This window comes from Medicago sativa, chromosome 3 (genome assembly GCF_051527215.1).
Source record: "Medicago sativa cultivar Bolivia chromosome 3, Bolivia_mono, whole genome shotgun sequence".
NCBI lineage: Eukaryota > Viridiplantae > Streptophyta > Magnoliopsida > Fabales > Fabaceae > Medicago > Medicago sativa.
Genome location: NC_140751.1, coordinates 45341633 through 45354971, shown reverse-complemented (window position 1 = coordinate 45354971; position 13339 = coordinate 45341633). Strand labels below are relative to the sequence as shown.

The 13339-nt window shown below is 31.1% G+C and overlaps 3 protein-coding genes across 3 annotated transcripts; 1 reads left to right on the top strand and 2 right to left on the bottom strand.

Moving 5' to 3' along the window:
- Positions 1–2539: 2539 nt before the first annotated feature.
- LOC146937688 (2-hydroxyisoflavanone dehydratase-like) lies at positions 2540–4034 on the bottom strand. The gene has a single exon (XM_085751883.1). It carries the CDS (start codon positions 3905–3907, stop codon positions 2753–2755), a length of 1155 nt encoding a protein of 384 aa, XP_085608009.1. The 5' UTR covers positions 3908–4034; the 3' UTR covers positions 2540–2752.
- A 2853-nt stretch (positions 4035–6887) lies between these two features.
- LOC146937687 (uncharacterized) lies at positions 6888–9933 on the bottom strand. Its single transcript, XM_085751884.1, has 5 exons — positions 9857–9933; positions 8913–9029; positions 8696–8812; positions 7945–8067; positions 6888–7190 (listed from the first exon to the last, which is right to left on the bottom strand). Exons 1-5 carry the CDS (start codon positions 9896–9898, stop codon positions 7083–7085), a joined length of 507 nt encoding a protein of 168 aa, XP_085608010.1. The 5' UTR covers positions 9899–9933; the 3' UTR covers positions 6888–7082.
- A 1843-nt stretch (positions 9934–11776) lies between these two features.
- On the top strand, positions 11777–12760 carry LOC146937686 (uncharacterized). Its single transcript, XM_085749497.1, has one exon. It carries the CDS (start codon positions 11777–11779, stop codon positions 12758–12760), a length of 984 nt encoding a protein of 327 aa, XP_085605623.1.
- The last annotated feature ends 579 nt before the right edge of the window (positions 12761–13339 follow it).

Here is a 13339-nt window from a genome sequence, read left to right as displayed (position 1 = left end):
AGTTTGTACATCGTATTTTAAGCATGATTTTAAGTCATTGCATCACAAGTGTGGCATCACATGTGGTTGCTAAGCTTGCAACGTGTGCAACATTGTTAAATTATAATGGTTGTGGGTTTGGTTATTCTACGTTTTACTTTAATCATATGGTTTAAGTAGAGAAATCAAAGTGTCATACATTTGAAAGTTTGATGTAATATTGCTTCAAGAGGGCACTACGCCCATACTCCTCTTCTTCCCTGTCCATCTCGAATTGAAATCCGATCGCTGTACGTTTTTTTTATGAGTGTGCTTGGATCGAGGGTTTAGGAGGGGAAGGGAGGAGAGGGCAAACTTTTTATTTTTTAAATTACGAACAATGTAAAATATATTTTTTTTAGGGTAAAATATGCTTTTCGTCCTTGTAATTATAGGCCATTTGAATTTTCGTCCCTGAGCTTACTAATCCTCCCATTTCGTCCCTGTAAAAGTTAATCACTTGAAATTTCGTCCCTCGCCCCTTTTAATCACTGCCACGTCAGCAAATTACCAAAATGGCATGGAAAATGACGAAAATACCCCTGACTTATTTTTTTCCTTAAAAAAAATTTCAAAATTTTGAAAATTCTTTTTTTAAATTAAAAAAAATCTGAAAAAATATTTAAAAATCATAAAAAATTTCGGAAAAAAATGTTAAAATTAAAACTGAAAAAACTGAAATTTTTCGGAGAAAAAATCGTAAAAAAAAATTCGGGAAAAAACTGGGAAATTTTTTTTTGTGAAAATTATTTTTTTAAATTAAAATATCTGAAAAAATAATTAAAAAACATAAAAAAATTTCGGAAAAAAAATGTTAAAATTAAAACTGAAAAAACTGAAATTTTTCGGAGAAAAAATCGTAAAAAAAAATTCGGGAAAAAGCTGGGAAAAAATTTTTGAAGGAAAAAAAACAAAAAAAAAAAATAAGCCAGGGGTATTTTCGTTATTTCCCATGCCATTTTGGTAATTTGCTGACGTGGCAGTGATTAAAAGGGGCGAGGGACGAAATTTCAAGTGATTAACTTTTACAGGGACAAAATGGGAGGATTAGTAAGCTCAGGGACGAAAATTCAAATGACCTATAATTACAGGGACGAAAAGCATATTTTACCCTTTTTTTTAAAATAAATTAAGTGTTGTTGAAATATTATATGGTTTATCATGTTGTTATTCAATTTTGGGTTAAATATGTATTTAGTCCCTATAAAATTGGGACCTTTTAAATTTAGTCCTTACTTAATTTTAATAGTTCTTTTAGTCCCTATAAAAAAATTCTGCACTCAGTATTAGTCCCTCCTCAATTCAAATTTGTTTAATATATGCTTATACTCTTGAGTTTTTGAATAATTTTTTGCAGACGTGTTAAGAACATTACTAAAAGCTCCTCTACAAAAAATTGTCGCAAAATTTGATTTCTACGTCTAGATTTTGTTAATTTAATTTATCTTTAACTTTTGTGGTTTTAAAAAATTCATATTTAATTCGTTTCATGTTAAAAAATTCTAATTTTAGTTAATGAATCATTCATAGTGTTCTAAACTTATCTCAAAAAAATCGTTCAAAAATTTAAGAGTTTAAGGATAATTAAACAAACTTTGTTGTAACAGGGACTAAAATTAGAATTAATTTTTTTTTTGTAGGGACTAAAAAACCTATTAAAATTAAGTAAGGACTAAACTTAGAAGTTCCCAATTTTATAGGGATCAAAAACATATTTAACCCTTCAATTTTCAAAAAATCATTTTATAATATCCGTAATTTAAAAAAGAAAAGTAAACTCTCCCATCTCTTTCCCTCCTAACCCTCCATCCAAACACACCTTAAGGGTATGTTTGGATGACCAAAGAAAGTGAAAGGAAAGAATGAGAAATGAAAGATTGTTTAAGGAAAGAAAAAGAGTAGAAAGTGAGAGGATTGTTTGGGTTGTTTGATACAAAAGAAAGTGGGATAGAAAGTTGAAGGAAAGAAAAACATATATTTGGTAATTGACATAAATACCCTTAAACAAAAATAGTAGTATTTTAATTGTTTTGGAAAAAATAGCATTATTTATTATATATAAACAATAAACAATTGAAGAAAAAGTTAAGAGGGGGAATTATTTAAATAAAGAAAAAGTTAGCGGTAGTATTGAAGAAAAAAAATACTGTAAGCCTTAAAAATAAGAAAAAAATTACTCATAAAAGTTGGGTGGGGCATTTAAGATATTTTAAACAAAGCACATGCATTCCGCAACCTTTCCGTGCCCATGTGGGGAGAAAGTTTTCCAACGTGGGACCCACCAATATTCTTTCCTTCCTTCATCTTTCTATAGGGTTCCAAACAACTGAAAGCCTTTCTTTCCATCCCCTTTCTTTCCTTATCACAATCTTTCCATGGAAACAAACACAGCCTAAATGAATTGAAATTCTATACCATTAATTAATCATGGAACTAAACCATTCATTTTTACATAGCAAAAGAAGTTCTTTAATATGCCAAACCTTGTTGAATGCAAACATAAGAATTGAATAACAAATCATGAAAGAGAAAATTAAATGTAATAAACTAAACTTTTACATCCATTTATTTTGGTCTAAAGAAATATCTCTTCATTATTTCCATCCAAACATAAAACCCCGAAAGGTCCTTTATTATTATTGTCTTGTTGCCTTTAGAAAATCACAATTATTGATTAAAAACAAAAACTACTAGTACAAAATACCAAATCAAGCAAAGTGATCACGACCCTTCTTCACTCTTGGACAAAACTAACCAATCGTTGGATCAATATCTTGCCACTCTCAGATTCTGGTTTAAGCAAATGATAAACATGGTTCTCATCTTTCTCTTCAAAGAATTCCAATTTCCCATTCCACCCACCATTCTTCACACATTCCCAATACCAAACTCCTCTATCCCTTAACTTATCTTTTCCAGCAACACAAATAATAATTCTAGAACAACCAAGTTTTTTCAAGCTAGGTGCACCTTCTCCCAAAGGATTAATCAAAGGGTTATCAATTCCAAAAGGTGCATTTGGGTACACCAAATGCCAAACCTTATGGAAAAGATTATTTTCAGGCTCAATAATAGGTTCTGACCCAATAGGGTTAGAGCTTTGAAAATACGGATGAATTAAAATAGCTCCTAATATTTTAACATCATAAGGTAAATTTTCAACTCCAGCTTGAATTGCAACGTTATGTGCTATATTAGCACCAGCACTATCACCACCAATGAAAACTTTATCAAAATCACCATGTTCAATCAACCATGGTTCTGGATTGTTGATGATGTTTTTGCAGTGAGAAGATACCCATTTGAGTGCAGCCCAACAGTCATGGTAACATGCAGGAAGAGGATACTCAGGAGCAAGACTATATTCAATAGAGACAACTATCACATTTGCTTGTGATGCAAAGATTTTCAAATGTTCATGGTACAACCTTGAGAATGCGGATTCGAAGACGAACGCGCCGCCATGAAAATAAACCAAGATTGGTAATTTGGAAGGTGGGTTTGTGATTTTTGGAAGGTATATACGAGATGAAAGTGTGGGGTTGTGTGGGATTACTATGTCTTTGGATGAAAGTCCAGTGTTTGGGTCATTGAGAGATGGAGGAACAAATGGGGTTTGTGATGGTCTTTCTACTGAACCGTCGCTAAAGATACGAACGAATGTTCCAAATTCGGTAACTATTTCTTTAGCGACGGTTTTTGGTGTGGTTGGTGCTGTGGAAGCCATTTCAATTGAGGATGAAAAGAGTGATTGAATGGAGTTTGCAAAGTGAAATATGAGGGTGTGGTGTTTATGGTGATGATGTAAGTTGGTATTTATAAGAAGATAAATGATATTTGTACAACCATTTTTATACAACTTTTGTACAACTTTCTCTCTCATACTCATATTATCTTTTTATTCTGTCTTCCTTTTTCTCTCTCCACTGTTTTTGAACAATGAAAAGAAAAAACAACAAGGATTGTCCCAAAAATTGTATCAAAATAGTTGTTCAAATATCATTACTCTTAAAAGAAAGAGATTCATGCATCTACATGTGGGCGCAGTTGTCATTTTATGATAAAAGGAAGAATAGAGTATTAATTGGTCAAATACTTTTTTTTTGTCAAATACTTTAACTTTATTTAAAGTTAGATTTCATATATTGACAAAAAGAAAATTATTAAAGAAATTCTACGGTCAAAAAAAATTATTAAAGAAATTTTAAAGACCGTCCGAATATTTCTTAAAGAGCACAAATACATACAAATAATTAATACAAAAGTAGTTCTTGTACCAATAAAGAAAAAAAATTAATACAAAAGTAGTTCAACTACAAAAATTTGGATAGAGGAGGTGCCTTCCTCAATTCTGGAGGTGTACTTTCAGGATTTAGTACATTAATAAAATTGCCCTTTTATTCAAAAAAAAAAAAAAAAAACTAATCACTAACAAAATCAAAGTACAATCCACAATAAAACAAGAGCAAAAATTAAAAAACATCATAAAACCATCTAGGATCATCCAACTCCAGCCGTATAGCATAAAGACATGTAATTGAACCCCACAATAAACCAACCCCTAGACTAATCCACCACAAGACTCTATTGGGATTAACATTAACACGTTGATTTAAGTTGTAAGGGACGTGGATCTTTAAGCAAGTTGTTTATGGTTCGATCTACTTTTACCGATAGAAAATTTGATTGAGTGAGAAAAATTACCTTGTATGTTCCATAAATTCTTTGACAAAAATTAGTCAATCTTAAACAGTAGAATAGAATACGAAACTCAAAAATGGTGAAACTTAACAAAATATTGAGAGAAAAAAAAATTAATGGTAAATTTCTTTTATGTGAACAGACTATGGTTTTAGGAGTGTTTGGCCAGGATTTTTTTAGACTTTCTTTATCGTCATAGGTTAAAGTAAAAAATAATAATAGGCAAACACTATTTTTTTTAATAAGTTCTTAAAAATAGTTAATTCTGATTTATGAAAAAGAATAAAATTGAAATATAATAGCTTTCATGGCTTTTGAAAAAGATTTTATCATACAAATTTTTAGTTTGAAAATTACTGTAAATACACTAAACAACTTTAATTTGCCTAAAAAAATTAGCTTTATATATAAATCTCTTATTTTATATTTCATTTTAAATCATATTTTAGATACTAAAAAAGTTTGGTTAAAAGTACATTATGTGCCAAACAGGAGAATTCTAAATAGACCTCAGAAGTTATTTGGACTTGCAAGCTTAGGTCGTCACACTAAGTAAATGTTTTGCTCACAAGCTCCACATTATGTAACCAATCTGAGTCATACTCAATGGTTGAGTAAATGTGGTTTCGAATATTATTGATTTTTAATGTAAAAAACAAGATCCTTTTTTTTTTTTTTTAAGAAAATCGTTTGATTTATAGTTTTGATTATTTTTGTTTGGTACAAGTACGGTTGTGGTTGCTTAAAAAAAAGTCCAATTTTATTTGATTTTATTATAAATTGTGTATAAAAGATTTAACACTGTAGACCTTTAAAAGATTTAACACTGCTGCATTTTTAAGATTGTATTCAAACTCATGATATCAGACTAAGATAAAAGAGATATTTTATCATCTCATCCAAGTGCTATTGGATATTACAATATTGATTGTTATCAAGTGTTTCAAGTAAGAATTGTTGAGATTAAATTAAAAATTAATATTAATCACGCTTTAGTTATAATAAAATTATCAAAATATCCTATAATGGATTTATCTAAGTGGTGACAAATTCGAACCCCTAGTGGCCAGAGGGTTTGATTTGACTCTTTTATATGAAGAAAATCCAACTGAAAGGGAATAATCCATTTCGTTTGCCCAACATGGAGAGGAACGTTACAGTTAAACGATGATGAAAACTTTGAATAACATAGTAAGCAAAAGTAAAATATCAAACACACATACACTAAAAAAATCTTAATTAATCTAAAATACAAATACAAATTTAGAGCTATAGTTTTCTATGCTACTATCAAATGGTCACATATGATGTTAATACTATGGTTACCACGCTACTCTCTCATTAGATTAGAGCTGTAGTTTTTTCACTCAACAATAATAGTGCTCTAGGTCCTGATGAATTTATTTATATGATTCTTTTATCAACCTACTTCAATGTTTGCACTATGTAAATCAATTAAATTAAAGGAAAACCTTTCAAAAAATATTGAAAAATTTAAGAGCTTCATTGTTTTTACTTACCTCCATAATTTCTTCATGGTATTTGAATCGTTCGACAGATACATACTTAGAGTTGTGACCTTTATAAATCATTGATAATATTCAACTACCAATGATTTTCCATTACACCATCCGTCTTAAATTATACTTCATTTTGACCATTTAACATAGATTAAAAATGTAATAGATTTTGCACTTGAAAGAGAATTTGTGAGCTATTTTACCATCCTTCGATTAGTAGTGACATGAGAAATAAAAGTTAAGCCTATATGATAAAAAAAAATTAACATTAAACATCCATTGGTATCGAAAACACTTATAATTTATAGGAAATTTTTTCCTAAAACAACTTATAATTTGAGACGACTCGAATACATTTTATGGCCTTTGACCTAAACCATCGACCCGTTATCAAATCATGCAGCCTCTCTTTGATTTCCCACCAAGAGAATGATCTTGCCTCATTATTTTGAGATCATCCTATATACAATAGGTACTAGGTACATACTAGCAATAGGAGTTGTGCTACAACATGTTATGCCTCATAATATTACGAAAAAACACCAACAAAGAATTCATCTTATTCAAGTGCCTACCCCTATTCAACACAAACTCAATTAAAGGAGAAAACCACCACCACAGGTATAAGCAAAGAACTTTGAAGGGAGAAGTATCATCCATTCATATCATTCAAACATTAAAAGTATCCAACCATAAATATTAAAATATAAAGAAATGTACTTTTTCAAACTAAAAGAAAATACTCCATGAGTTTAGTGTCACCTTAACAATAGGTGATTTTATTATAACCAAAACGATATATTACTAAAAATCACAGTAACTTATCCATTTGATATCTCTTGCTCAAGAGTCAAAATAGTGAAGTAAGTTATTGTGAGATTCTGCAAGGAACTCTTCCACGCGAATTCTCATTTTTTCAGCTTTCTCCTTTTTCTTCTTAGCAATATTCGCCTGAAATTTTTTTAAGCATATATAAAATCATGTCAGAATGGTACATAATATGTCTATGTGACCTTAACTCAATTGACAAGGACAATGCGTAATATTTGCAAGGTCTAGGGTTCGAACCCTGGACACCACAAAAAAAAAAATGGTACATAATATAAGACTTTTCACTTGATGAATTACATTTTTAAATCTAATTAAGAGTAAAGTTATGGAGACTCTCATTCTAACCCAATCACTAACAACCACTTTTATATATGATGAAATCATCATGGATAGTACACTTTGAAAACGACTTCCTCATGGTGTGGGATCTATGTGAATTTCACCCAATAAAAATGTGAGTGTTAAAGATAATGTATTAGAAATAAAGTGTTTCTAACATTTATAAAAAAACAAATAAATATGAAATGAGATTTTTTTTGGCCTTAATGAAATTACGAAGCTTATTAAAAAAAATTCTCATCTACAAACAAATCTAGAGAGAAAGAATGATGTATGTTAGTACTTCAAAATATCATGTTATATTTTTATTATTACAAATTATATTTATCCAATCATGATTAGCAAGCATATATAGTGCTAAAAGTCGTAGCACCAACACTTTAAACCACATTACTATTAGTAATTAAAAATCAATTACACTAGCTAATATGTCCTAAACTTTTTAATATTACATCACAAAACAATGTTAAACATAACATAAAACTATACAAGTATAAGAGTTGAGACTTGAAATATTCAAAAAAAGTGTACTCACATCAACTTCTTTTCCTTTTCCTTCACTTTTTCTTTTACGCTCTGGCATTGTTCCATCTTTCTCATATTTCTCAACATCTTTCATGGAGCGACATGTAAAGCCTTCCGTCTTATGATGATAAAACTACAACACAACAATTATTTAATTAAATTTTGATCTTGTTAATAAAAAAATAATACAAGATGAGTACATGTTCAAAATGTTACGATAACAATAGTTCGGAATATGTGCAAATGGTGTTTTCGTAGAGACTACAATTCAATAAAAAATAATATTTATGCAAATATGAATTTTTTTAAACTTAAGCTATTCCTCTAGCAATGATTATACCGCTAAAACTGGTTGAAATTGAAATTTTTGGATAAAGTTATCGAAAGAATAAGACCAAAAGAAATTGAGAAAAAAATTAATAATCCAAAGTATTTAATTAAATTGTTCAATTATATTCATGAATGTGTATGATTATTTTGCCGTAAAAAGAAAAATAATTTGAATGGATTTTTCATAAAAAAAGTATAATATATTTACCTTATAAGGAGAAATTATTTTGTAGGTTTATTTAGTTTTACAATGACGTAGAATTTCTAAAATCCCCTCATTCAAACCTCCTATTCTTGCATCTAATTAAAAAATGATATAAAAAAAACTATCACTAATAAGAAAAACTATCACATTAGTATCAAAAAAAAGAAAAACTATCACATTGATTATTTTGTGAACAAAAGTTTACATTTTAAATTCTAATACAAACCTTGTCACTCCTAATTCCATTGCTTCGTGGTCTCTCTTCAATTTCCCACCTATCTTTCCATTCAGCTGGAAAAGGGCGTCTTGGGTTTCTTGCTGATGAAGTAGATGGACTTACAATCTAAACCCATATAAATACATCAATAAAAATTAAAACAAAATTGAAGTTAGAAAATATTTGAGTGGAGGAATATTAAAATTTGTAATAAAATCAAATTTACCCTCCTCGTTGGAGTAGTGATGATGGCAGCATCATTGTTATCATCACTACCATCATAATCACTATTATCCTCTGGAGATATCCATGATATTGGATCAGCATAAACTACTCTTCCTTTCTGCATTAAAAATATAACACAAGCAACGAACATAGTTAAACTTTGAATATATATTTTCTTGAAAGTTAACCAATGCATGTCTACAAAACATTAATTTAATTCATTCTATCAAATAAGAAATCTATTCGGATTTAATTTATTTAATTATATTTTTTTGACGGATATCTAATTATTCTAGAAAATTGTTATAAGAAAGTTTAATTCGTACATATATCTAACTCACTTGGGTTTGTCTGGTGTTGTTGGTGTGAATGAAAAAGGGTGACAACTAGGGTACCCATAGAAGAATGATGGGTAATTTACCTCAACCAATAAACATTCACAATTTTAAGTGGTATACATGAACTATCTTAACTAAATTGCTCATTTTCATTGGTTGATGAGTAAATTATCCACCATTCTTCAAATGTAATCTAGAAAAAACCTTGAAAAAGATAAACGTGGTTTGTTTGATTTATTATAATTTGAAATTCACATACATTTAGACGTATACTTCTAATGAAAATCAAAATTTCATAAAATATATCATTCATAATTTACAAATGTTAACACAATAAAAAAAAAGGGAAAAACAAACACCAATATATTGTTTTATCTGATTTATCACGGAAAAATGATCTTACATGATTTATGTAGAACTGTATACTAGAATTGAACGAAAATCATATGAATATGTGATGTTTAATTTATGAAAAAAAAAATTCACATATTAAAACAAAATTTAAAGGGTGGAAATGACATAATGAAACGTTAAAAACTAAAATATGTATGAGAATAAGAATAGTGCATTGTTGAAAATAGGTGTAACAATTACACTCAATTTCTACCTTTCCTGAAAAAATCTTATTCGATTTTGGATTTGCTGCCATAGGTACTCACAAGAGAAACGAAACTTCAAATTTTGAAAAAAAAGTTCTTTGAAATCAAGAATACGAAAGCTCTCTTTTATAATAGAATTTTGTATCTTTATGTTAATTATTTATATATATGAGTCAAAATTTATATATTAAAAAAATATTGTATGTATGTATTTTGACTGAATTTATTGTCTTAGTAAAAATGTCATGTAAATATTCCTTCAAAAAAAAAATGTCTATAAATAATATTCCTTAAAAAAATGTCTATAAATAATATTCCTTAAAAAAAAAAAGTCTATAAATATTAGTATGTACATTTATATCAGTCAAATTATTTATAACTAATAAAAAAAAATTATTTATTTTGACAAAAATAAACAATATTCATTCATTCATTCAAATTGATAGAGTACATCGATACAATGAAAATTCGCTAAAAACAAAAAAGATGAATCTGTAAACAAACTCACAACATCCATGTTAATAGCATAAAATGGCAAAGTACTAAAGCCTACACATATGACTATATTTAAGTATCCGGAATACTCATGTCTCCGGATCTGAAACGTTGACGACTCCAAAGTCATTGGTTTGATCTTCACTGGATCGAAGCTGATATGACAATCTGAATCAACGTCGCACTAAGACGATAAAATCACGAAATAGATGTGAAAATCACTTATTTCAATAAAAGGGAAATAGAAAAATGAGTTAGAGGGTGATTTTGGGTCAAAAACCCTAAATCACCCCTCTTTGGTGGATGAAGGAGAAGAAACTAGGGTTTTGGTGACGGCTCACGAGAGAGAAGCCTTTGAAAAGCCTCAATTTATTTTAATAAAAAAATATATAAAACATATAATTTCTTAAAAAAATATAAAACATTTTATTGTTTAATATTTATATCTACTTCTATTGTATCTCGGGAAAAAAATTATCTATACCGTATATAAAGAAAATAGGCTTAAAATACATGAGCTTATTTTACCCTTCATTTAAACTATTTTATTTACTAATAGCGAAAAGACGGACACTCACGTGTATGTCTTTCCTCTCTTTTTATTGCGTTAACGTTTGAAAATTATGAACATTATTTATATGAAATTTTGATTAAAAGAAAAAATATAAATGTTTTTTGCTTTTAAAATATAACAAAAAAATATTATCTAAATTCTTTTTTTTAATGACACCAACAACAATCTTTATTATAGAAAAAGTTGCTTAAGAGTATAATTGAAATAATAGGGAAATTTTGATGCTTTGCTAGGGTTTCTCGCCTAGGGTTTCTGTTTGGGGTTCTGATTGTATTCCGATCAACTTCTTATCTAGTTCCTTCTTTGCCATATATCAGGCGTGGCTTCGCCCTCCTAAGCCATGTTTGACTGACAGGCAGAGTTCGCGCCTCCAGCCCTCAACCATGGAATCACGACACCATTCCCCCAGGCCATCGTGGTTGTTCCTCCACATGTTACGCCTACTGTCGTTGCTCCGATTCAGAAACCAGCAGCTGCACTTAAGTCATCGTTTGCGCACGCTCTGTGTGGTAATACGATACTCGCTGACCCTCTCCCGGTGCCTTACATTCGTGGTGAAACCTTCTCTGTCAAAATCACAAATGATGTTTATTCTCGTGGACTTGATTATTGCAAAACCAACCTTCGCGGTCGGTTGATGCTAAACAAAGGAGATAAGCCCTACTTCTCCAAAGACCTTACTGCCAAATTACAGAAGTTTTGGAGAGTGAAGGGCTCGTGGAATCTGATGTCTCTTGGGCGGGGTTTTTATGAATTCTTCTTCAACTCACAAGAGGATATGCGAACCGTTTGAGCAGCTGGTACGGTTAGCTTGAAGCAAGGGTTACTCAAATTTTTTGAATGGACAAAGGACTTCAACATGTGCACGCAACAACAAACTCACACTCAGGTTTGGATTCGATTATGGGAATTACAGCAAGAATACTGGATGGAGAAAAACTTGTATGAAATTGCGGGGGCAGTGGGAACTCCGTTGCTCATTGACAATGTGACTAGAAACAGATTGTATAGCCATTATGCCCACATTCTTGTGGACCTGGATCTTTCGAAAGATATTTTTTATGAGGTCATGGTAGAACATGAAGGATTTGCGTTTCCGGTGGCGATAGAGTATGAGAGACTGCCTGATTTTTGCCAACATTGCAAAAGCATTGGCCACAATGTTTCGGCATGTCGTTGGTTGCAGCCACGACGGGAGAACAACAACGAACAACCACTTGACAAAGGCAAGAAGCTAATCCATTCCCAGAAACCCAAGCAAGGGTGGAAGCCGATAGAAAATTCAGAAGGTATTGGATCCTCTAAAGCATTTGCTTCTACAGCAAACCATTGTGAAGAGAACGTCCAAGGGGCTGGAGCCACGACTCAGCAGATTATTGAAATTGATGCAACTTGCCAAGTGACCTCAATTCAACATGAGGAAGTGGGGAATACAGATGTGACACAGTCACAAACACTTCCACAAGAAAATGTCACTAAGGAAACATCCATAACAGAGACACAGTCAGAGGGGCAACTCGTTGTTTCCCATCAACAACTGTCGGATATTGCATTCCATATGTCGTTACAAAATGTTTCTGATGCAATTACTCGCACACTTAGCCTGGTTCATGAGGTACAACTACTTATCACTTTGGCATCTGAGTTTCCTAATATAAATAATATTGCAGCTGGCCCAGATGATCCGGTGTTACAAAGGGAAATTGATTTTGTGAATGATTTGCTATTGCATAACACCACTGCAGACATTTTGACTCCTTATTTATCAAATGCGCAAAAGAAGAAAATAGCAAAGGAGACTTATTCAACCCGCTCCAAGGGTCCCCTACCCACCTCTAAATGAAGATTTTATATTGGAATATTCGGGGTGTTGGCAACTATGACTCCCGGGTTGCTCTTAGTGAATTGTGCCATGTTCATAGCCCATCTATTGTTTTTTTGGCCGAGCCAATGGTTTCTCTTAGCTCTGTTCTGAGCTGGTTTTGGAAAGATACTAAAATTACTAAATATTTTGCAAATAATAGAGGTTCTCTGTTGCCGAATCTTTGGGCTTTATGGGGAGCTGATGTGGATTTCGTTGTTCGTTTTGAGTCCTCTCAGTGTGTGGTGTTGGAACATGTATGTAACAACACAAAAATTTATATAGCAGGGATTTATGCCGGTACTAATTATATGCATCGTCGACAACTTTGGTCTGATTTGACATCGTTACAACAACGTTATTTGGCACCGTGGATTTTTGTGGGGGATTTTAATGCGGTTTTGGGTGCTCATAAGAAGAGGGGAACAAGGCTGCCTGCTTCTACTTCTTGTAATGAATTTCTATCTTGGATGTGGTAGGGACTGGTATGCATCGGCTGCAACATAAGCTTCTTCGTGTTAAAAAGGCCTTCAAAGTTTCAAACAAATCTACTTATGGTGA